The sequence below is a fragment of the Ornithorhynchus anatinus genome, chromosome 11, assembly GCF_004115215.2.
Source record: "Ornithorhynchus anatinus isolate Pmale09 chromosome 11, mOrnAna1.pri.v4, whole genome shotgun sequence".
Lineage (NCBI taxonomy): Eukaryota > Metazoa > Chordata > Mammalia > Monotremata > Ornithorhynchidae > Ornithorhynchus > Ornithorhynchus anatinus.
The window spans coordinates 13,870,388-13,895,345 of NC_041738.1; the positions used below are offsets into that span (position 1 = coordinate 13,870,388).

At 55.0% G+C, this 24,958-nt stretch overlaps 1 protein-coding gene across 3 annotated transcripts; it reads right to left on the minus strand.

Annotated features, from left to right (window-relative positions):
• Positions 1-1,903: 1,903 nt before the first annotated feature.
• Positions 1,904-20,788, minus strand: CCR7 (C-C motif chemokine receptor 7). Of its 3 annotated transcripts, XM_039913620.1 has the most exons (4): positions 18,783-19,551; positions 18,013-18,070; positions 13,064-13,116; positions 1,904-4,014 (listed from the first exon to the last, which is right to left on the minus strand). In XM_039913620.1, exons 3-4 carry the CDS (start codon positions 13,106-13,108, stop codon positions 2,920-2,922), a joined length of 1,140 nt encoding a protein of 379 aa, XP_039769554.1. In that variant the 5' UTR covers positions 13,109-13,116; positions 18,013-18,070; positions 18,783-19,551; the 3' UTR covers positions 1,904-2,919. The 3 variants fall into 3 exon arrangements, with proteins under 3 accessions (XP_039769554.1, XP_028930344.1, XP_028930345.1); XM_029074511.2 differs by lacking the exons at positions 18,013-18,070; positions 18,783-19,551 and adding an exon at positions 20,697-20,788; XM_029074512.1 differs by lacking the exon at positions 18,783-19,551 and having other exon boundaries at positions 18,013-18,379.
• Positions 20,789-24,958: the final 4,170 nt, after the last annotated feature.

Genomic DNA, 24,958 nt, shown 5'->3' on the forward strand with positions numbered 1-24,958 from the left:
AAAGCTTTAAATTCAACTCTCGAACAAAGGTTTTGTCAGCTTCTGTTAAATTTATGCTCTTGTAAGGCAGTATGGTCTGGTGGGAAGTGCCCGCCACCAGGAATCAATAGCCTTGGACTCTAGTTCTTGCTCAGCCAGGGTCCTGCTTAATCTCTCCGGGCCTCGGCTTCCCCTTCAGTAAAATGAGGATAAAATTCTTCCTTTCCCTAGCTCTTAGATTATCAGTCCTGTGTGGGACAGGGTCTGGGTTTGGTTTGCTTCTCTTGTATCTGTCCCAGTGCTTAGCACATAGTAAGAGCTTAATAATCACCACGGAGTGGGAGCTGTGGGGTCTGTGGGGATAATGGTGGGGCAGGGCCCTGGGTCACAGGCTAGGGGGGCACCACCCTGCAAGAAGTAGTGGGGCTCTGTGGAAAGAGCATGGTCCAGGGAGTCCGAAAATCTGGGTTTTAATCCTAACTCTGCCACTTGCCTGCTGGATGACCTCGGGCAAGTCACTTCACTTCCCTGTGTCTCAGTTTCCACCCCTGTAAAATGAGGAATCAATACTCATTCTCCCTCCCCTTAGACTCTGAGCCCCATGTGGGACAGAGGCTCTGTTGCACCTGATTAACCTCACATCTATCCAGTGATTAGTACAGTGTTTAGCCCATTGAAAGTGCTTAACAAATGCTATTATTATTATTATTATCATCATTATTATAAGACATGCCCTTCAGCAACCGGAATGGGTCCTAGGAAACGTGGGAAGCGGGTGACTGTCTTGGGGATGGGGGTCGGGACACGGAGTCGGCTGCCCTCATGTCCCCCAGCTGGGCAGAGGGATGGGTGGGAGTCCAGGGCCTCCGTGGGGCTGGAGACTCATGCTTTAGAAGACAAACAGGGTCCGGATCGCGGGGGCCTCGGCTGGAGGAGACGGTAGGAAACTTCATTCAGGATTGAGGAGCTGGTGCTTCACAGGGAGTACGTAGCTGAAGGGAGAGCCGGGAAGCCAGGGGAGGAATGAGGGGAAGCCAGGGCCCAAGGAAAAAGAAGGGCATAAGGACACATTGGGTTAAGCCCAGGGTCTGATAAGGCTACCATGGCACGAGGGACAGAGCGAGGACTGTCTGCCCCCTGGGCTCCCAAACCTGACTTGCCAATGATCCAGTTCCTACCATCCGACACCCCTAATTGTCCCCTCTCCATCCCTGTCTCTCCTTCATTGACCCAGCATGGACCATCAAACACCCCTAACCAGCCTCCTTCATCCCCGACTCTCCCTAAAACAACCCAGCAAGGACCATCCGACAACCCTAATGTTCCCCTCTCCTTCCCTCCCTCTCCTCCGGTGGCCCAGCACGGACCATCCGACACCCCTAACTCTCCCTTCTCCACCCCCAACTTTGCCCAAGAGATCCACGATTCCATGGTTCTTGGCCACGGATCTGGCCAAACCCTCTGTATCCGTCGGCCCGTATCATATCATATCTCCAACACCCCCCACCCCATGATGAGACAGAAGTGTTTTGTGCTGTGTGTCCTGAAGCTACACCTCTTCACCTCCAGTGATCCTGGGTTGGCCCCCAACTGCATACAGGCTCCTTCTCTCTCTCTCTCTCTCAGACACACATACACACCCCAGGCTGAATCTTTGTGGTTTCGCTCTGACTCTCCAGACCAGGCCCCTCACTGACTCACTCGTGCTTCTGACCCCCTCCAGGTGTCCCCTTTCTCTCTATTCTTGACTGGTAGGTGAGCTGCCTGTGGTCGGAGGAGGAAGGGGCCTGCTTTCTCTTCAGAAAATGTGTGGAAAAGGTCCTCTGAACCCCTCCATCTCTCACAGGGTCCAAGGAATCCCCCCCCACCCCGACTCCCTTCTCCACCCTGGCTAGGGGAGCCAGAGACGTAACCATCTCCTCGGTATTATGAAGTGTTGTTGATTTTATTGCAGTGTGGACGCAGCAGCAGAAAACAGATCATCATCAGAAAATCTACATTTCCAGGGCAAGGGGTCTGGCAGCCCCAAATCGGCGGTCCCAACAGGCAGCTGGCCAGCGCACCGCCCACTCCTCGGGGCTGGGACAAGGGACCGCGGGAAGGCACCGGGAATCACGGGCGGGTCGGCTGGACGGGGAGGAGGAAGCTTGAGTCTGAATCCGTGGTTCCAACCTACTCTTCCAGGTCTTCTGCCCCAATACTTGTCAGCAGGAAGAGCAGTCACCCACCTCTCCCTGATACCTTCCGATACCCCGATACCAGGGTCCTTCTCTCTCCCCCGACCCTTCCTGGTGGCCCTCCTCTCCCCGGGTTGCCACTGTAGGCTCTTTCTCTCCCCCCCACTCACTCTGCAATATCCTTCTTTCTCCCCTGGATCTCCTCTGTGGAGTCCTTCTCTCTAGGTCACACGGTGGGAATCCTCTCTCTCACCTGGTTTCTCTGGAAAGTCCTCTCTCATCCAGGTTTCCGAGGAGGGCCGTTTTCTCCAACTGGTTTCTCTGTGGGGTTCTCTCCTCCCGTAGTTAATCAGGAAGAAAGTCCCCATCCCTGCCCCAAGTTCTGTGGCTCTGGTTCACTAAGGGGGTAGTCTCGGAATCTACGTCCACTCTCGCCCTGGCTCCAGGGGGAGAATGCGGTGCCGGGGTCCGTGCCCACGGAAAACCCTGTCCCGGACCCTTGAGGAGAACGCGGCGGGAGTCCCGGTATCCACACACCCAGGAAAATCCTGGCCCGGCTCCCAAAGTGGGAGAATGTGGTGGTCTCGGTTCCCACGCTTAGGTAGAACCCCGACCTGGCCCCAGGGGGAGAACATGGCGGCGGCGGTCTCGGCGTTCACACCTGCGGAGATCTCCAGGGTCACGGAGAACCCCAGCCCGGCTCCTCGGGGAGAACGTGATGGCGGTCTCAATGTCCACGCCCACGGGGAACCCCGGCCTGGCCCTAGGGGGAGAACGTGGTGGTGGTCTCGGTCTCTACTCCCACCGAGGATCGCTGGCCCAGCCGGCAGGTGGACCACTGCAGGAGTCTGTCCTGGCTGAGGCAGCCGAAGTCCTTGAGGAGCCGGACCAGGTCGCTGCGGAACTTGACGCCGATGAAGGCGTAGAGGAAGGGGTTGAGGCAGCAGCGCAGGCAGGCCAAGCTGTAGGTGACGTCGGTGGCGACGTCCAGACGCTTGCTCTTCTCGCACTGGCTGGCCGTGGTGTTGAAGGCCGAGATGGTCCGGGCCAGGACCACCCCGTTGTACGGCAACTGGAAGACCACGAAGACCACCACCACGGCGATGATGACCTTGATGGCCCGGTTGCGCTCGAAGTTGCGCGCCTGCAAAAGGGTGCGGATGATGACCAGGTAGCAGGAGAACATGACCAGGAAGGGCACGAGGAAGCCCACCACCATCTGGGACACCTGGACGCCCGTGTTGAACCGCTGGACGTTGTCGGTGACGAGGAAACAGCGGACGGCCCCGTCGCTCTCCCGGGTGTGGCTGTAGACCAGCTCCGGGGTGGACAGCGCGAAGGCCAGGGCCCAGACCAGGGCACAGGAGAGCTTGCTGGCGCGGACCACGCGGTGCCGGTGCCGGTGGGCCTGCACGGCCTGCACGATGGCGAAGTAGCGGTCGATGCTGATGCACAGCAGCAGGAGCATGCCGCTGAAGAAGCTCATGCGGTAGATGCAGTAGACGGCCTTGCACAGGAAGGCCCCGAAGATCCAGGCCCGGGCCGCGCTCACCGCCCAGAAGGGCAGGGTCAGGAGGAAGAACACGTCGGCCAGGGCCAGGTTCAGCAGGTACACGTCCGTCATGGTCTTGAGCCGCCTGAAGTACAGGTAGGTCAGCACCACCAGCCCGTTCCCCAGCAGCCCCACGACGCAGATGGCCGAGTACACGGCCGGCAGGAACACGGCCTTGAAACTGCGGACGTCTCCTTTGGTGCACAGGACCTCGAACTGGGAGTAGTCCACCGTGCTGTTGTCTTCGTTGCTGTAGTCGTCGGTGACCCCGGTGACCCCGGTGACCCCGTCGTCACACAGGCACACCTGAGGCGGGGAGGAAACAGAGAAGGGGGCGTGGGGGAGGGCCCACCCAGCTTGGACGGTTCCGGCCCCGTCCCGGAGGCGGGGTCCCGGGCTGGGTGACCTCTAACCGGAACGTGGGAATGGGTTGGACCGGTCCCGCATCTCCCCTCCCGCCTGGGACCCTTGAATGTCCGGTCCAGCCAGCTGGCACCCAGACCCCCAGTGGAGCCACCCACCTTGCCCCTCTGGAGCTCCTGGCCCAGGGCCCCTGGGGACTGGGTGTGTGCAGAACGTAGGCCTGGAAGTCAGGAGGATCTGGATTCTAATCCCCGCTCCACCAATCTCTGCTGTTTGACTTCAGGCAAGTCACTTCACTTCTCTGTGCCTCAGTTACCTCATCTGTAAAATGGGGACTAAGAGTGTGAGCTGCATGTGTGGCAGGAACTGCGTCCAAACTGATTAACTTGTATCTATCCTAGTGCTTAGAACAGTGCTTCACACAAAGTAAGTACTTAGCAAGTACCATAATTATTATTATCGTTAGATCTGGCCAAGGATCTCAAGGTGAGGCAGTGACCAAGCTGAGGTGGGCCCTGGCTATTTCTGCTCTTCCTCCTACTCCCGCTACATGTAAATCAGTCCATCATCATCCATCAGTCAATCAACTGTACCGGTATTTATTGAGCACCTCCCGGGTTAATTTAGAATACTGAACCAAGCCCTTCGGGCAGGGCAGTAGAGTAAGGGACACTCTCCCTGTCATCAGGAATGGGGAAGGCAGACACGGGATGATTTACAGGAAGGAGAAAAAAGAAGGATGAAAAGTTGGGGAGGTGAACGAATACGTGATTAAGTTGTACAGTTTGGACGTTGGCCCGTACAACTGTGCTAAGAGGGGCTGGGAGTACAAAGTATTGAGGTGGTAGATGGGAGGATATGAGCTGAGGAGAGGAAAATGAACCAGGGAAAGTCCCTCGAGGTGGAATTTCAGGAGAGTTGGAAGATAGGGAGAGCTGTAGCCCGGTGGATTTAACGTGAGAGGGAGTTCCATCTGGGGGATGAGAATAGATCCTGGAGGTGTCAGTCCTTGAATAATCATACTCAGAATAATGATGGTACTGTGTGCTGAGCACTTTTCTAAACGCTGGGGGAGAGACAAGGTTATCAGTTTGTCCCTCGTGGAACTCACAGTCTTCAACCCCATTTTACAGATGAGGTAATGGAGGCGCAGAGAAGTTAAGTGACTTGCCCTAAGTCACACAGCTGACAAGTGGCGGAGCTGGGATTAGAACTCACCACCTCTGACTCCCAAGCCCGTGCTCTTTCCACTAAGCCACGCTGCTTCTCAAAGACCTGGGACTTCACCATGACTCCCACCCCTTCCAAATGTCCACCACGAGCCTGTCCTCTTGCCCCACACCCCAAACCCCAGCAGAGCACCCCTCCCAAGCACAATCCCACCCAACCCACCCTCCCCGACCCCTGACATCACCCCCCCCCAAATCCCCCAACCCATTTCCTCATGAAGCTGTAGCCTGGGGAAATCCCACTCTAGTGTGGGCAAACCCCTTTATTCTTCACCTCGTTCTAACTCAGTTGCATCTCCTCCTCCTCCTTCCAGTAACTGAGATCTGGCTGACTCCAGGCCACATTGTCTCCTGGCTGCTGTCTCCCAGGGGGGCCCCTCATCTTCTCCCCGTCCCCCCACTCTTGGGGAAAGCAGGATAAGTTGGCCTGTTTATGCCGCTCTTTTCCAATTCCACCCTCACCTCATCCTTTGAAGCCCAAGTCATCTATCTGCTTCTACTACCTAGTCAGTGAGCCTGCTCTCATCTACTGGCTCCTTGGCTCCACCTTCACTTTTCCGAGTGACGTGCAAACCTTTCTCTCCTTCTCCCCCGTGCTGTTCATCGGGGACGCCGATCTAATTAACGATAATAATTAAGAACTACGGAATTTGTTAAGCGCTCACTGTGTGCCGGGCACCGGGGTGGTTACAAGCAAATGGGGTTGGACACAGTCCCTGTCCCACGTGGGGCTCACAGTCTCAATCCTCAATTTACAGATGAGGTAACTGAGGCCTAGGGAAGTTAAGCAACTTGCCCAAGGTCATACACCAGACAAGCGGTTGAGCTGGGATCAGAACCCAGGACCTGACTCCAAGGCCCGTGCTCTATCCACTAGGCCATGCTGCTTCACATCCATGTGGACCTTGCTGGTGACGCTCCCCACCCCCGACAGCCATCACTTTTTCCTTACCCCTCGATTCTGCCCAGCTCCTGGGTGAATGTTATCTTATCCATCCCCCAACTGAGACACACTATGATTCATCACCCCTAGTCATTCTTCTATTTCTATTCTCACCCATTCTGCAGTCATACTCTGACTATAACCTCATTCCCTGCCTTCTCTCTTTTTTTTTCTGCGAAACTCTTCTCTCCCCACACAATCTCTAGCCCAATCTCTAGATCTCGTCCCCTCTAATTATCCAAGGTCACTGTAACCTACCTGAACGCCCTACTCAACCTCCCCTCTCTGGAGTCACAAATGCACACCTTCAACACTGCCCGTTCTGCTGTTCTCAACCCAACGCCCTCCCTTCCCTGTCCCTCCATCCACTCTCCTGCTTCTTCCTCTCCTACCCTCGGGCCGTCAAGCGCTGCTGGCAGGATTCCAGACACCAGGCCAACTTTGACCACTTCCGATTCATCCTTCCTTAATATAACAGCATCTTGACGTGGTAAATACGCAGCGTGGCCCAGAGAAAAGAGCACAGGCCTGGAATTCAGAGGACCTGGGTTCCTAGTCTGACTCCGCCCCTTGCCCGCTGGGTTCTAAGCCCAGCTCCGTCACTTCACCTGTCACTTCACTTGTCTGTGCCTCAGTTTCCTCATCTGTTGTCCCTCCCGCTTAGACTGTGAGTCTCATGTGGGGCAGACACTGCACTCGACCAAATTGCCTTCTATCTGCCATGTGCTTAGAACGATGCTCGACACAGTAAGCGCCTAACCAATACGGTACTCATCGTAACTAATTATTCCAGACCTTCAACTCCCATCCATGAGCCTCCCAGTGTCCCTCCCTCCCTCACCTTTTCCCCTGATTACTTGACTGACAAAACAGAAACCAGCATGTGTGAGCTCCCTGAAGCCTCTCCCTCCCCAACTTCTGCCCACCCCCACATCCAGTCCGTCAATCAATCGGCGCCTATTATGTGCACCACCCTGTACTAAGCTCTTGGGAGAGTATGCTACATCAGAATTAGCGTACAGGTTCCCTGCCCATAACGAGCTTACAGTGTACAGGGTGTTGATTGAGAGAGTTGAGTCTCATCTTTCCCAGCCGTCTCCCAACAGGCAAACTCTGGCCGGGTTTCAAAGTCAACCCCCTCCGTTCCTGCTTCTGCCTCCATCCCTATCTCAGCTTCCCAAAACCCTAGCTCCCACTCTTCTTCTCTCTGGTGGCTCCTTCCTCTCTGTCTTCAAACCAAACCATGACTCCCCTCACCTAAGAAACCTGCTCTAGAAGCCACTGCGTGCACCATGCCACTACTATCCTCTCCCCCTTCTCCCTTTACTGTCTAAACTCCACAAGTGGGTTGTTTACCCTTGTTTACCTCCTTCTTGACCGTCTGCAATCCACTTTCTACCCCCTTCATTCCGCCCAGGGCTTTATCTCCAAGGTCAACGATGACCTCCAAGTGTGACGGCCACTACTTTATCCTAATTCTTCTCCACTTCTTGGATGCTTTTGACCATGTGGACCTGGAAACTCTTCTCTCCTGGTTCTCCTCTTACCATTCCCTGGCCAATCCTCTTAGTCTCCTTCTCCCAGTCCTCAGCCTCCCACCCCTTAACTATTGGCGTCCCTCAAGGCTCTGATCTGTGTCCTTTTCTCCTCTCATTGGACACTACCTCCCTCCGGGAGCTCATCCGCTCCAACGGCTTCAATAATCCCCTCTACCCCTCTGACTCCCTAATTGACCTGCCTAGCCTTGACCTCAGTCTTTCTTGCATTTCCTCCTGCTGCCAGGGCATGTCTAGATAGATATCCTGCCAGCACCTCAAGCTCAATATGTCCCCAACAAAACGCCTCATTTTCCCTTCCAAATCCTCTCCTCTATCTAACCAGTTGACAAGGCCACGATCCTCCCCGACTGTCAAATCCATGTCCTTTGCATAATTCTTAACTCCTCCTTCTTTTTCAACACTTATTCAGTCCGTTACTGGATCCTGCTGTTTCTTCATCCACCATTATTTCCAAGCTCCATTCCTTCTTCTCCATCTTATGCTTCTTCACACTACGCCGGCCTGGCATATTGTGGCTTGACTCATCCACCTTCTCGCTGATCTCCCTGCTTCCACTCTCTCCCCTCTCCAGTCCAAACTTTACTCTGCTGCCGAGATGATTTTCCGAATGTCATTCTGCACCCCATCTCTCAATGCCTCACAAACTTCATGTGGTTATCCACACCTCTTCACATCAAGCAGAAACTCCTGCCCATCGACTTTAAGTCACTCCATCAACTCTCTCCCTCCTATTTATCCACTCTCCTTTCCCTCTACACCCCGGTTTACACTCTTCAATCCTCTCAAGTTAATCTACTCACTGTGCCTCGTTCTCCTCTCTTCCATTCCCAACTTCTTGCTCACACCCTCTCCATCCCTGTCTGCAACTTGCTCCTCTTTCAATTTCGCTCACTCGCAGCTTTCCCCATTTTCAAAGTAATAGTAACAGTTATAGCAATAATAATAATATTTCTGAAGTGCTTACTATGTGTCAAGCACTGTTCTAATCACGGGGGTAGATAGAAATTAATCAGGTTGGATGCAGTCCTTGTCTCACGGAGGGCTCAAAATCGAAGGGAGAGGGAGAAAAGGAATTGGATCCCCATTTTACAGGTGAAGAAACTGAGGCACAGAGCAGTTAAGTGACTTGTCTAAGGTCATATAGCACCCAAGGGGCAGAGCAGCGATTAACACGCAGGTTCCCTTAGGTCCAGGACCATGCTCTTTCCAAGAGGCAGTGTTGTTTCTCTAAAGTCACAACTCTTCCAGGAAGTCTCTCCTGATTAATTTCTAATATCTCCATTTTACATTTCCCATTCTGTTGTTCAACACTTCTGGGCCACCTAAGCACTTTTAAAACTATTTGCTAAGTGCTTACTGTGTGTCAGGCACTGTGTTAAGTGCTGGGGTAGATACAAGTTAATCAGATCGGTTGCATCCCATGTCCCACCCGGGGTTTACAGTCTTAATCCCCATTTTACAGATGAGGTGACTGAGGCCCAGGGAAGTTAAATGACTTGGCCAAGTCACACAGCAGACACGTGGCAGAGTCAGGATTAGAACTCAAGTCCTCTGATTCCCAGGCCTGTGCTCTACCCACTAGGCCACGTCGCTTACTACAGTACCCACCCTCTCTCCAAGCCCTCCTACCCTACTACAACAACCAAACAACTACTTTAGCACTGACTTCTGTACCTATTTCCTTTTCATATCTGGAATCTATTTTCAGTGTCTGCCTCCTCCACTAGATTTTAACTGATTAGGTGCACTAATCAGGTCGATTATATCTACGGTTCTCTTCTAAGGACTTGGATCGATGCTCTGCCTATTATAGGTATTCTACAAATACTTTTCACTATTGAGTGATCGATTGACTGATTGGATGAGCAAGGTGCTGTAAGCAGAAGAGTTGACAGTGAGGGACAACCAGGAGGGTTATTTGGGAGGAAAAAAGAGAGCGAGCTGGAGCGTAGTGGGAGAAGAGAGTAGTGAGTTAGAAGGGGAAAGCCAGTATCTGAAAAGAATGAGTAACTTCACTGTCAAAGCAGCGTGGCCTTCGGAAAGAGCATGGGTCCGGGCGTCAGGGGAGCTGGAGTTCTAATCTCGGCTCCGCCACTTGCCTGTTGTGTGACCTTGGGTGAGTCATTTCTCTTCCTCTGTGCCTCAGTCACCTCAGGGACTGAGGGATTGTGCCTCAGGGATTATGTCTGACCTGATTATCTTGTATCTATCCCTGCTCTCAGTACAGAACTTGGCACATAGTAAGTGCTGAACGAATGGCATAAAAATACCCCAAAACATTGAAGGTTTTTGAGGAATGAGGAGTCATGTGTAGAAAGTTGTTTTAGAAAGATTCAACAGAGCAAAGTATGGTCTGGAAAGAGGACAGACCTGAAGCAGGGAGAACAGTGAAGAGGCTGACACAGAAGTCGGAGCCCCCGGAACAGGGAGCCGGTGACCTAACCCTTACGACGATACTAATTATGGTATTTGTTAAGCACTTACTATGCATCAAGAACTGTATTAAGCGATGGAGTAGATACAAGATGTAAGGTACGACACAGGTAGGGCTCACAGTCTTAGTAGGAGGGAGGACAGGTTTTGAATCCCCATTTTGCAGACGAGGGAACTGAGTCACAGAGAAGTGTAGTGACTTGCCCAAGATCACACAGCAGACGGAGGGGCAGAGCTGAGATTAGAATCCAGGTCCTCTGTCTCCTAGGTCCGGGCTCTTTCCACTAGGCCGGGACCTGGGGGTCAGGCTGGGGCTTCTTTTGAATCCCGACTCGGCCATACGTCTGCTGTGTGACCTTGGGCAAATCACTTCACTTCTCTGTTCCTCTAACCGCATCTGTAAAAGGGGGATAAAAGTGTGCGTCAAGGATGTCGAACAAGGGACTGCATCCATCTTGATTAACTTGTATCTACCCCAGCTCTTAGAACAGCTCTTGGAATATTGTAAGTGTTTAACAAGTACTATTATTATTATTACGGGGAAGGGGCAGATCTAGGAAATGCTGTGGAGGAAAAGCTGTCAGGGTTTAGGGACAGAATGAACGTTAGAGTTGAAAGAACGAGGAGTCAAGGTAATAGCAATCGTGCAAACTTCAGAGACGGGGACGAGGGTGGCGGCCTCCACTGTGATGGCAAAGTTAGGAGGAGTAGATTTGGGAAGGAAGATGAGGAGTTCAGTTTTTAACTTATTGTGCTTGAGGCATCAGGGGGACATCCGGAAGCTCCTTGTGGGGAGGGAACGTTTCTCCCAACTCTGGGTACTGTCCTTTCCCAAACGCTTAGTCCAGTGCTCTGCACAGGGTAAGTGCTCAATCAATACCAGTGGTGGATAGATCTGTGAAGAAACTGAAATATGAGAGCGCAGGAAAGGAGAGAGGTTGGGGAAAACGAGGTAGACTTAGTGTCTGTTTGCCTCCCGCATTTGACCGTGAGCTCCTTGAGGGAAGGAACCTTCTCTTTTGGTTCTGTTGTACACTCTCGAGCTTCAGCAGAGTGTTCTGCACACTGTAGGTGTTCAATAAATACCGTTCATTGATTGGTTGACTGGCTGGCTCCCAGTTCTGGGTTGTGGTGGGGTACGGTGAGGTGGGGTGTGTGTGTGGCTGGAGGGCTGAGGATGAGGAAGAGAATTCTATCAACCAACACCTTCTCCCGCTTCCCGTTCTTCCGTCCCTCCACCCCCCAATCCTCCATGCGAGGATGGATCGTGGGGGGCTGGAGGGGTCCTGGATTCCCTCCTCGGCTGCTCCCCCAACTCCTTCAGGGAGCTTCCACTGAAGGCTTTCTCGGTCACCTTTCTTTTTCCCATTTTGACCTGAGGTATGCAGTGCTGGGGAAGTGACTGCCACACCGTCAGAGGGCAGAGTCTGGACCCAGAAATCCCGGTCAGAGGGTGAAGTCACCGCCTCGCCCTCTGATCCTCTTGTGCCGACCCCCTCTTCCTCTGCCTCGACACCTCTGCCCGTCTCTCCCGCTCCACCTGGGGAAGGCTGAGGGGAACCCGGCTCAGAGGCAGGGGCATGTCCGAGATGTCCCGGCCAGGAGAAGTGTGCCTTTGCTGGATACTACTATTACTACTACTACAACTACTAATTTTGGTATTTATCAAGCTCTTACTACATGTGCCAGACACTGTACTAAGCACCGGAGTGGATACTAGCTAATCGGGTTGGACACAGTCCCTGTCCCAGGTGGGGCTCACAATCTCAATCCCCATTTTACGGATGAGTTAAATGAGGTATAGAGAAATGAAGTGACTTGCCCAAGGTCATCCAGCAGACAAGTGGCAGAGCTGGGATTAGAACCCATGACCTTCTGACTTCCGGGCCCGTGTTCTATCCACTGCGCCATCTTCCTCCAGAGAATCCCCCTGGGCCCGAACTAGGCTCTCGCTTCTGCAGGGAGTCGTGAAGATGGCTAAGGGTGGGGCGGGGCCACAACCCGATCTGCACTTTCACTATGGGGCTCATCTGGGCAGGATGTTGGGGGCTGTGGCTGCTCTTGGCTTCTGAGCTGGGGCGGGGGCGGGGGCCCAGATCCTCCCCTCCCCTCGCCCCGGCTGGCAGTGCCCCCCCACCCCCGTCCCCCCCTGCTTTCCTGGAAAGCTGACCCCTCTTCCGGCCTCATCACACCTTGACTGCGGCTTCCTGTTTTAACCCGAGCTCTGTGTACCAGAGAAGGGGAGCAGGAGCCGGGTCGGGGAGGGGGTATCTCGTGGTGAGTGGGACCGGGGAAGTTCAAGGAGGGACAGTGAGGGTCCTTGGCCTCAACACGTGGCAAGCAGTGGCCTTTGGTCAGTGGGAGGGGCCGCCAGGAATTACGGGACCGGGGCCCAGCGTTTCCTACATTACCTGAGCTATTTGCATTCCTTGGGTTCATCACGTTCCCTGCCTTCCTTGCCACGGGGCCACAATGAAATGGCTGCTTGAATGCTGCTTACCTGTGTGTTGCCACATGAGCGCCTGCGTTTTTACATGCTTGGCCTTCACGTGCCCATGTATGTGTGCACACACATCATGGGTGAGATTTGATTTTCTCCCACGCCTTTCTCCCCGAAGACCAGAGGGGTTGTCCACTTCACCCCTCATTCCATCCCCGCCTCCGGGACTGGGCTGTCCAGTGGGAAAAGAGCCCAGAGCGGATGAGTGACAGGCAGCGGAGGGGAGCGGGGCTCGGCCTCTTGACCTCCTGCCTGCTGGATTCTCCTACCCCACCACCCCAGATAGATGAGGGGTGGGGCTGTGTCGGGGGGAGGGTGTCAGTCTTACCTGGAAGATGATCCAGAGAAAGGACACAGCTTTCACAGACTTCATGGGTGCTCCTGGGGGAGACAAGAGGGTATATTTGCAGTAACTGTAGCCGTTATAATAGTGGTATCTGTTAAGCGCTTATTATGTGCCAAGCACCGGGGTAGACACAAGATAATCAGGTCGGATCCAATCCCTGTCCCACACGGGGCTCACAGCCTAAGTAGAAGGGAGAGCAGGTATTGAATCCCCGTTTTACCGATGAGGAGACTGAGGGACAAAGAAGTGACCTGCCCAAGGTCACACAGCAGGCAAGTGGCAGAATCGGGATTAGAACCCAGGTCCCCTGGCTTCCAGGCCTGTGCTCCTTCCACTAGATCAGTCTGCTCCACATTATTTTGGGGGCCCCCTTCCCTGTCCCCTCATCCTCTGCCCACATTCCTCTCCGTGGCCAGGGGCAGGGATGGCACGACGGGCAGAGAGGACCCTGGGCACCAGGCTAGGGCTGCTGGGCTGAGCCCAGAGATAAACAGAATGGGAGCCCCGGAAGGAAGTGACTGTCTAATTCCCACTTGCGAATTCTTCCCCAGTGCCTAATACAGTGCTCGGCACCCAGTAAGCACTTAATAAATACCACCATCATCACTCCTGTTAAAAATCATGGTACTTAAGCACTTACTGTATGCCAAACACTTTTCTAAGCACTTGGAGTAGATACAAGTGAATCAGGTTGGACACCGTCCACTTGGGGGCTCAGACTCTTAATCTCCATTTCACAGATGAGGCAGCTGAGGCCCAGAGAAGTCAAGTGACTTGCCTAAGGTCACACAGCAGACACGTGGCAAGCTGGGATTAGATCCCAGGTCCTTTTGACTCCCAGGCCCGTGCTTTATCCACTAAAGCCATGCTGCTTTTCAAAAGGATGGGGCGTCCCTCTCTGCCTCCCCACTTTTGAGTTAGCCTCTGGACCTCCTTCCGGCATCTGGCCTCGTAGTCGCGTTGCCCTCTCCTGTCCAGTGGCTACCCTGCCGTTCCGGCCCAGTGGGGTGGGTATCCTTGGACCCACGGTTTCCCTTACCCCCCAGGCCCACCCACCAGGAGGGCGACTTGAGGTTCCCACGGTCCCGGGGTCACAGGGTCACATTGGCGGAAGCTCTGCTCCCCACGGGCCCCCCCCACCTCACTCAGCCTAGCCCACCGGGGTTCCAAACGGAGCAACCAGAAACCCCACCCTGAATGCAGCCCTGGGGGGGTCTACAGTCCTATCGGTCAGTTAATAGTATTCACTGAGCACCTACTCTATGCAGAACACTGTTTTCAGCACTTGGGAGAGTTCAGTAGAACTAGCAGACACCAGCCCGGCCCTCTGAGAGCTTAGAATCCAGCAAAGGAGACAGACAAATTATAGTCAGGAGGAAGCACTAGAGTGTAAAGAGATGCTTGCAAGTGCTGCGGGGGTTGAGAGTCATGAAGTGCCTAGGTGGTGCGGAAGTGCTGAAACGGCAGTTGAGGGATTGGTGGGGGGGGGGGGGGGAGGTAGATTAGAAATCAATCGGGGAAGCCTTCCCGGAGGAGAAGCGATTTCAGAAGGGCTGCGGGCTACTGAATTTGAAGGGGGAGGTCCAGGCAGGAGGAAGGGTGTGAGTAGGAGGTCAGAGGCCGGAGGGAGAAAAAAACGAGGGACAGTGAGAACGAGAAGAACCAAGGGTCCGAGCTGGGGTGTAGAAGGAGAAGAGAATGGATATGTAGTAGGGAGAGAGCTGATGGAGGCGTTTAAAGCCAGAGGTCAGCAGTTTCTCTAGACTGTAAACTCATCGTGGGCGGGGGGACATTTCTGCTAATTCTGCTGTATTATTCTCTCCCAAGCTCGCAGTAGAGTGGCCCGCACAGAGGAAGCGCTCAGTTAAGTACCGCTGGTTGATTCTGCTTGAAGTGGAGGGGATTAGACAACCGTTGGAGGTTTCTGAGGAGTGGGGACATTTGGGCCGACCCTTTTAGAAAAATGATCCAGTTAACAGACAGCTGTATGGACTGGAGAGGAGAGGTGTTGGAGAGATCAGGGAGGAGTCAGTCGGTCAGTCGATCGTATTTACTGAGCGCTTACTGTGTGCAGACCACTGTACTAAGCGCTTGGGAGAGTACAGTGTAACAGTGTAACCGACACATTCCCTGCCCACGATGAGTCTAGAAGGGAAGACAGACATTAATATAAATAAATAAAAGTACAGATCTGTACATAAGTGCTGTGGGGCTGGGCGAGGGGTTGAATAAAGGGAGCAAGTCAGGGCCACGCAGGAGGGAGTGGGAGAAGAGGAAATGAGGACTCAGGGAAGACCTCTTAGAGGAGATGTGCCTAATGGTACTTGTTAAGTGCTTACTGTGTACCAAGCACTGTATTAAATGCTGGGTCAGATACAAGATAATTTGGTCAGATACAGTCCCTGTTCCACCCGGGGCTCACAGTCTGAGTAGAAGGAAAGAGGTGCAGATGAAGTGACTGAGACATGGAGAAGTGAAGGGACTTGCCTAAGGTCACAGAGCAGGCAAGAAGCAGAGGCAGGATGAGAACCCAGGTCCCCTGCCTCCCAGGCCCGTGCTTTTTCCACTAATGAGGCCAACTGGGGAGTCATCCACGTAAGTGGGGACAGGTTGAAGTTACTGGAGCGGATGAGCTCCCCGAGGGAATGAATGTAAACTGAGATGAGAAAGGGGTGCAGAACTGAGTCTTGCGGGACACCCACAGTTAAGGGGTGGGAGTCAGAGGAAGAGCTGGTGAAGGAGACTGAGAAGACTCGACCAGAGTGGTAAGAAGGAGATCCAGAAGAAATCTCGGTCAGAAAAAAGAAGAAGCTGCATGGTGTGGCGGATAGAGATTTGCCCTGGGAGGCAGAAGGTCATGGGTTCTAATTCCGTCTCGTGTCCGTTGCGTGACCTCGGGTAAGTCACTTCACTTCTCCGGTCCTCAGTTACCTCATCTGTAAGATGGGGATTGAGACCGTGGGCCCCAAGTGGAGCCCACTTGGAGAAGCAGCGTGGCTCAGTGGAAAGAGCATGGGCTTTGGAGTCAGGGCTCATGAGTTCGAATCCCAGCTCTGCCACTTGTCGGCTGTGTGACTGTGGGCAAGTCACTTCACTTCTCTGTGCCTCAGTTCCCTCATCTGTAAAATGGGGATGAAGACTGTGAGCCCCACGTGGGACAACCTGATTCCCCTATGTCTACCCCAGCGCTTAGAACAGTGCTCGGCACATAGTAAGCGCTTAACAAATACCAACATTATTAACATTATTATTAAGTGGGGCAGGGACTGTGCCCAACCTGATATGCATGTATCCATCCCGGTGCTTAGTACGGTACCTGGCACATAGTAAGCGCTTAACAAATACCGTAATTACCGTTACCATTATTAAAAACAAAGGCGATGTTTTCAGGAGAAGCGGCTGGTCCACAGTTTCGAAGGCACTTGAGATTTCAGAGGAGATTAGGATGGAGTAGGGTCTGTTAGATTTGGCAGGTAGGAGGTGGGAGTGATATTGGAGAAAGCAGACCAGTCTCAAGAGGAGCCAAGGGAACGTGGATTGGATTGTGGGGGGTCAAGAAGGAAGCTGGAGGAGAGGAGGTGGAGGCAGCGAGTGAATTCAACGTGTTTGAGGAGTTTGGTTGGGGAGGGAAGGGGTAGGATGGGACAATACCTGCCCAGGGCATTGGATTGGGGGTCCGCAGAAGGCTTTGTTTTTCAGGTAGGGGAGACGTGGGTGGCTTTGAAGGTAGAAGGGAAGGAGCCATCAGAGAGTGGGCGGTTGAAAATGGCAAGCCGGGGAGGAAATAAGAGTGGGTGCAAGTGTTGTTACAAGCCGTGTGGGGATGGGGTTGGATGCGCGAGTGAAGAGAGTAGGTTTTGAAAATGGGCAGACGTTTTCCTCTTGAGAGACACACGGGAAGGGTGAGAGACGGTGGATTTTGGGGAGTGGGAGGGGGACCAGCTCAGCCCTACCCTGCCACCCGGCCTCGGTCCCAGCGCAGCCCCAGGCCCAGACCCCGCCCAGCCCCGGCCCTGCTCCAGCCGGCCCCCTTCTCTATGAGGTTGTTGCTGAGGCACCGGCCCAAGTTTGTGGGAACTGAAGCCACCCATCACCAGCATGATTCATCTCTCCCTGGCGTTTGGAGTCAGATCTTCTTCCCCAACCCTCGTCACTCTCCCTCCCCCCGCCCTGAGGTTTGAAATGTCCCTGCTGAAGGAGGGAGAATTTGGCTCTGCCAGGAAGGGGTCGTGAAAGTCCCCGAGGTATCGATAGATTTAGGATGATGAGCACAACCACAAGTCCTGGTTTCTCATTCCCCAGGCAGGCCCTCCCTTCCCCCTCGCCCCCCACCCCCAGCCACTGCCTTGGTCCCGTGGCTCAGAGCAGATGATTCTTGGGGGCCACGGCTAAGGCTGGGCTCGTTTAGGGGGCAGGGGCTGGGCCGGGATTTCTCCCAGGAGCTGGGCAGGAGTCCAGGGGAAATCCCTCTCTGTTGGGGGTCAGAGGAAGTGTGTCCGATTGCTGCAATGCATGAAACGGCCTGAGGATTCCGTCTGTCACCCGGGCCCCTGGTCCCCCGACTCAGGAACTTGGGAATTGGCCGGGGAGTTCCTGGGCCCTGCTGAGGTTGGGAGTTTTCTGCCTTGGAGTTTCCGGCAGTGTTAAATAACCCGGGGAGAATTCCCCCTAAATTCATCCTGCATCTGACTAGCCTGGCTTGGCCCCGAATAGCCCTCCCATGTCCGTTCCCTCTCCCCCTGACTGATTTCGGGTGGTCTGACCCTACCTCCCATTCCCTCCTCATGAGTCCCTCAAAGCTCTGTCCCCATGTCCCCGCTGAGTTCTCCCACCTTCCACCCCCCCCCACTGCCTCCCCACTTCCACCCCCCACACCCATTCATCTCCCTTCCCCCACTGCACAAGTAGGGGACCTGGGGAGGCTCACAAACCTCCTGGAATCCGAGATCGGGAAGGGATCTTGGCAGGTCACCGGATACAGTCCCCTGCCTTAGACAACCGAACACCAAAAAAAAAAAATAAATATAAAAAAATGGGGGGTGGGGGAAGGTTTCAACCCCCTGGAGGCAACACTAACCTAAAGGGTCCCTTGAGGGAGGAGGGTCTTTTACTATCCCAGTTTCTTTGGTCTTCTAAATCACCCAGGAAAATAACCCAACCTTGCAGACAGCTACTTGTCCGGGAGAAGAAGCGCGGATGGAGGGCCGGGAACCCAGAATGCTAACATTGAAGCGCAGCGTGACCTCCTGGATAGAGCCCGGGCTCGGGAGTCAGAGGACCTGAGTTCTGATTCTGGCTCTGCCACTTGCCCGTCGTGTGACTTGGGGCAAGTCACTTAATTTTTGTATGCCTTAGTTTTCTCACCTGTAAAATTGGGACTCAACGTCTGTTCATCCTCCTACTTAGATTGAGAGTCCCATGTGGGACAGGGACTGTGTCCAACCTAATTATCTTGTATCGACCCCAGCACTTAGCACACAGTAAGCGCTTCGCAACAATATTAATGGTAATAATAATAATAATAATAGTGTTTTGTAAGCCTCTGGGAAGACAGGGTCCTCCTGCCAACTCAACTGGTTACAGCCTCCCAAATGGCTAGTTGTGAACATGGTGGCGAGTAGGGCGAGGAGGGCATAGAGAAGGGGGTTCCATGGATTATCCAAACGGGTTATCTCCTAGCTCATCAAACCTTTATCCAGACCTTAGAGGACAGTCAGCTCCCCCAGGCCTGCCCCCGTGTGCCGGAACCCCTAAATGGGGATAAACAAAGACGTTGAGGAACAGCTTGCCGTGGAGAGGGAATGCGTGCCCCAGCTCTGTTGTTCCGTACTCTCCCGACCACGTAGTACAGTGCTCTGAACATGATGAGCACTCAATAAATACAATCGATTGACGGAACATTAGAGAGGGGTTCGTCACCAGTCAGGTGAGTGCCTGGGCTCCCTGGGGAAGAGGGGGAGAAAACGGGGATCTCCCGGCCAGAGTGGCCATTCCCCTGCCTCTCTTTCACACCTCCTCAAACCACCCCGAGTCTCTCTCTCTCTCTGACTGAACCCGAGAAACACTTCTTGGAAGGGGCTCTCTATGGGCCACGGGCAGTTTTGACCGTTAACTAACTGCCTCTCGATCTTATCAGCGCACCTCCTCCTCCCCTCCATCCGCCACCCGAGGCCCCCCAGTAATACTCGTACTCTCATTCAAGTAGTGAAAAGGCCCTGGTGAGACCGGATTGGAGTGAGCGACTAGAAAGCTGCCCCTCCTTCGCCTACTCGAGGATCTTGTAAAATTCAAAGTGCAACAGAAACTCATTCTTAAAAGACAGTCGAAAGTGGTTAGACCGAAGTTATCTGCTCATCACATATCTGTACTCAGCTCACTTGCTCTGGGGAAGAGAATTTCAGCAGTCTCTACCTGGCGAGGGAAGTATGGAGAGCTCCCTCCCCCGTCTCCCTCTTTCCCTCCCAGCATCTTGTCTCCCTTTCTCCCGCCTCCCTGTCTTCCTCACCTCTTCCAGGTTGCTTTTCTCCTTCCCCGCCTCCTGGTTCCCTGCCACTCTCTCTTTTTAAAAGGATATCTGTTGAAGGCTCACCCTGTGCCAGGCACTGTACCGAGCTCTGGGTAGGTACAGGCTAATCAGGTTGGACCCAATCCCTGCCCCACATGGGGCTCAGGGGCTCATTCCTCCTTTCACAGACGAGGGAACTGAGGCACAGGGAAGTGAAGTGACTCGCTTAAGGTCACGCTGCAGACAAGTGGCGGAGCCAGGATTAGAACCCAGGTCCTTCCGGCCCCCAGGCCCGCGTTCTATCCATTAGGCCACGCTGCCTCTCCTTTCCCGCCTCCCTCACCTCTTCCAGGCTCCCTCTCTTCCTCTCTGCAACGAGGCTTAGTGGCAAGAGCCCGGGCTTGGGAGTCAGGGGACGTGGGTTCTATTCCCGCCTCCGCCACCCGTCTGTCGTGTGACCTAGGGCGAGTCACTTCTCTGCGCCTCACTTACCTCATCTGGAAAATGGGGATTCAAACTGCGACTCCCCCACCTGATAACCCTGTATCTCCCCCCCCCCGCCCAGCGCTCTGAACGGTTCTCGGCACGTAGTAAGCGCTTAACAAATACCATCATCATCATCGTAATTTTTATCACGGGACTCCCTCCCGGCGCCTTGCGGCCCCTGGCTCCCCGGTGTCCCGGCCTTGCGGTCTCCGCTGGGCCGGGGGCGGTGCACGTGTACAACATCCCTTCTCTTTCCAAGCCCTTCTTGTGGCTCTGAAGCCCCACTCCGGGGCTACCGAGGCTCGCGGGGCCAGAAGCGGCTCTGCCGGGGGGCAGGGGGATGAGGGATCGGGGGGGGGGGGGGCGACCCCAAGGCGGGCAGAGCGGGATATCCAGCCCGGGAGCTGGAGATGCCCTTTCGGGGATGCCCTGGGCGGAGGCTGGGGAAGGGACCAGTTGAGTTGGATGGGAATGGCGCAGTGGCGGGGGCGGGTGGGTGGTGACGGTGGGCGGCGGGGGGCGAGGGACCCCTCGGAGGGCAGCCCGGCTCTGCCCCGCGATCCACCTGTGCCTCGGCGGCGTCGGGGGGACCCCCGCCTGGGGGTGGGTGGGTGGGACACTCACCGCGATCCATGGTCCCCGAGCAGCGGCCAGCAGCGGGAGCGGAGGCCCGGACCCCCCGCCGGCTGAGGAAGTGGCTTGGCGCCGCCCCAGGACCGGTCCTTTATAAGGAGGTTGGCACGGCCAACCCCGCCCCCGCCCCCGCCTCCCCCGACCCCTGCCAACCTCTCTTCTCCCACCGCCCCCCCTCCATCCCCTTCTCCCCTCCAACCTCTTCTCTCCGGCCGCCCCTCCCCATCCCACCCACCCCGGGCTTCAGCCTCTGCCCCCGACGGGACCCCCCCCCCCCAGGAGAAGACCCCCCCCCCCCACACCCGGAGCTGGGCCTCGGCTGGAGACGGACTCCCCCTCCTAGGGCGATGCCAAGGTGCCCGCCTGCCCCTGATTCGCCGGTGACGTTCGTGTCCTGATGCTTCTCCATCGTCGGGGAAACTGAGGCTTCGAGATGGGGTGGGGGGGGGGGGTCGGGGGAGGGGGATGGAGCTGGACGAGGAGGGGAGAGAAGGGAGGTGTGGGGGGAAGTGGGTGGGGTGGTCGGGGTGGGAGGAAGGCTGGGTGCAGGGTGGCATGCGGGGAGAGGGGAGGGTGGGTGTTGGGGGGCGGGTGGAGCAGCGAGATTGGGTGGCGGGGGTGGGGGGAGGGCGTGGAGAAGAGGGGCCGGGAGAAAAAGGGGCAGTTTTATCAGCCGGGAGGGACCTGAAGAGGTCACCCCGTCCATCCCCCCGCTTCCTGGCAGACCGCACCCACCCTCTCGGCCTCCCGCATCCACCCCTTCTCTGGGAAGCCTGGGTGGGAGGAGGGAAGTCACTGGGCAGCAGATAATAATCATAACCGGGGGGGATTCGTGAAGCGTTTATGATGCGCCCGGCACCGTACTGAACCCTTCGGGTGGATTCGGGCAGATGGGACTGGACCCCGGTCCTGTCCCAAGCGGAGCTCACGGTCTCGATCCCCATTTTGCAGATGAGGTGACGGAGGCACAGAGCAGCGAGGTGACTCGTTCGAGGTCACACGGCAGACAAGTGGCGGAGCCCGGAGTGGGACCCTTGGCCTTCGTACTGCCAGACCCCCTGCTCTGATGATGATAATAATAATAATAATGTTGGTATTCGTTAAGCGCTTACTATGTGCAGAGCACTGTTCTAAGCGCCGGCGGAGACACGGGGGAATCGGGTCGTCCCCCTTGGGGCTCACAGTCTTCATCCCCATTTTACAGATGAGGTCACTGAGGCCCAGAGAAGTGAAGTGACTTGCCCACAGTCACACAGCTGACAAGTGTGGCAGAACACTGCTGACGGGGACACAGCTGGGATCCTACTCCCCAGGGAAATCTCTCTCCCCCTGCCCTCCAGCCCCCGCTACCATCACCAGCCGGACCCCGTTCGTTCGGTCGTATTTATTGAGCTCTTCCTGTGTGCGGAGCTCTGTGCTAAGCGCTTGGAATGACCCCATGGTCACCACCTCACCGTCACCAGCCCGGCCGTCGTCGCAGGTCCCACCACCCCGCCGGCCTATCGCTCGCCCCAGGGAAGCGGCGTGGCTCGGTGGAAAGAGCTCGGGCTTGGGAGTCAGAGGTCATGAGTTCTAATCCCGGCTCCGCCACTTAGCCGTGTGACTCCGGGCAAGTCACTTCACTTCTCTGCGGCTCAGTCACCTCGTCTGTAAAATGGGGGTTGAGACTGTGAGCCCCACGTGGGACACGATGATATCTATTTCGGCGCTTGGCACACGGTAAGCGCTTGACAGAAACCGTCATTATACTGAGAAGCGGCACGGGTCAGTGGAAAGAGCACAGGCTTGGGAGTCAGAGGTCGTGGATTCTAAGCCCCGCTCCACCATTTGTCAGCAGGGTGACTTTGGGGAAGTCACTTAACTTCTCTGCGCCTCAGTGACCTCATCTGTAAAATGGGGATTAAGACTGTGAGCCCCACGTGGGCAACCTGAAAACCTCGTATCTACCCCAGTGCTCAGAACAGTGCTTGGCACATAGTAAGCACTTAACGAAAGCCATCATCATCACCACCACCACCATTCATTCATTCAATAGTATTTATTGAGCGCTTATTATGTGCAGAGCACTGTACTAAGCGCTTGGAATGTATAAATGGGTAACAGGTACAGTCCCTGCCCTTTGACGGGCTTACAGTCTAATCGGGGGAGAGGGACAGGCAGAAACAATAGAAATAAATAGAATCTTATCAGTCCCACCTCGACCAGCCCCACCATCACCATCACCACACCATCACCTCCACCCCACCGACCCCCACCACCCGTCATCTATTCCACCACTATCATCGATTCACCTCACCATCACCGCCACCACCACCAGACTTGCCATCGTCACCGGCCCTCCCGCTCCTGTCACCAGCATTACCGGCCAATCAGTCGATCGTACTTATTGAGCACTTACTGTGTGCAGAACACTGTACCAAGTGCGTGGGAAAGTGCAGTATAACAGAGTTGGTAGACACATTAGAGAAGCAGCGTGGCTCAGTGGAAAGAGCCCGGGCTTGGGAGTCAGAGATCATGGGTTCGACTCCCGGCTCTGCCGCTTGACAGCTGTGTGACCGTGGGCGAGTCACTTCACTTCTCTGGGCCTCAGTTACCTCACCTGTAAAACGGGGATTAACTGTGAGCCTCCCGTGGGACGACCTGATTACCCTGTATCTACCCCAGCGCTTAGAACAGTGCTCCGCACATAGGAAGCGCTTAACAAATACCAACGTTATTATTTTTATTATTCCCTGCCCACAAGGAGTTTACACCAATCCCACCACCTCCAGGATTTCCGTCACCGGCCCTGACCCCATCGTGATCGAGAACCACCACGGCCACCAGCCCTCCCCGCCATCATCATCATCGTCACCAGCGCCACCGGCAACACCACCGTCATCAACCCCACCCCCATCACCAGTTTCACAGTCCCCAACCCCTCCACCAATCACCGGCTTTCACCGTCACCACCCCCACCAACCCCACACCATCGCCGGCCTACCACCACCACCATCACCAGACCCATCACCTCCACCAGTCCACCATCACCATTAGTAACCCACGTCATTACCTAGCAGCGCTACGCGTTCATGCATTCAGTCGTTTTCCGAGCGCTTACTGTGTGCAGAGCACTGTACTAAGCGCCTGCAACAGATAGAGACAATGTCTACCCAACGATGGGCTCAAAAAATCTAGAAGGGGGGAGACACAACAAAACAAACAAGTAGACAGGCATCATAGCGTCAGCAGAAATAAACCCCAGTTCCTCACCAGACCCACCATCACCACCCGTCCTACCGGAAGCCCCATCACCCTCTCCGGACCCATGATCACCCACCGTCCCGCCACCACCATATCCATCAATGCCGCCAGTCGTATCACCACCGTAGAGAAGCAGCGTGGCTTAGTGGAAAGAGCACGGGTTTGGGAGTCAGAGGCCGTGGGTTCTAATCCCGGCTCCGCTAACTTGTCAGCTGTGTGACTTGGGTCGAGTCACTTAACTTCTCCGGGCCTCAGTTACCTCATCAGCGAAATGGGGATCAAGACGGTGAGCCTCACGTCGGACAACCTAATCGCCTACAGCTATCCCAGATTTTAGAACGGTGCTTGGCACATAGTAAGCACTTAACGAATAGTATTATTATTATTACTATTACCACAAGCCCTACCACCGTAACCACCAGCCCCACCAGCATCATCAGCCCCACCATCACCTCTTCACCACTTCTACCATCACCAACACTAGCACGATCACCCATGGCCCAATGGATAGAGCACAGGCCTGGGAGTCAGAAGGGCATGGGTTCTAATCCCGGCTCTGCCACTTGATAGCTGTGTGACTTTGGGCAAGTCACTCGACTTCTCTACGCCTCAGTCACCTCATCCGTAAAATGAGGATTGATGCTGCGAGCCCCATGTGGGACAGGGACTGTGTCCAACCATGTATCCACCCCAGTGCTCAGAACGGTGCTGGAAACGTAGTGAGTGCTTAACAAATACCATCATCATCATCATCATCAACATTGGCACCAACTACTTCACCAGCAACCTAGTCTTTAATCAGCAGTAGCCGCTGCCCCGGGAGCCAGAGTGAGGAGAGGGCGGGGAAAGGATCGGCTAAAGACCCCTCCTCAAAAGAGGACTATGCGACAGAGGACCCAAGACCTCGGAAATCCCTCACAGAGGAATCTGAACCTCAGGGAACTCCCCGCGTCCCCACCGAGGGGCCCAGACCACAAAGACCCCCACAGCAGCCGGTCTTCTCTAAGCCC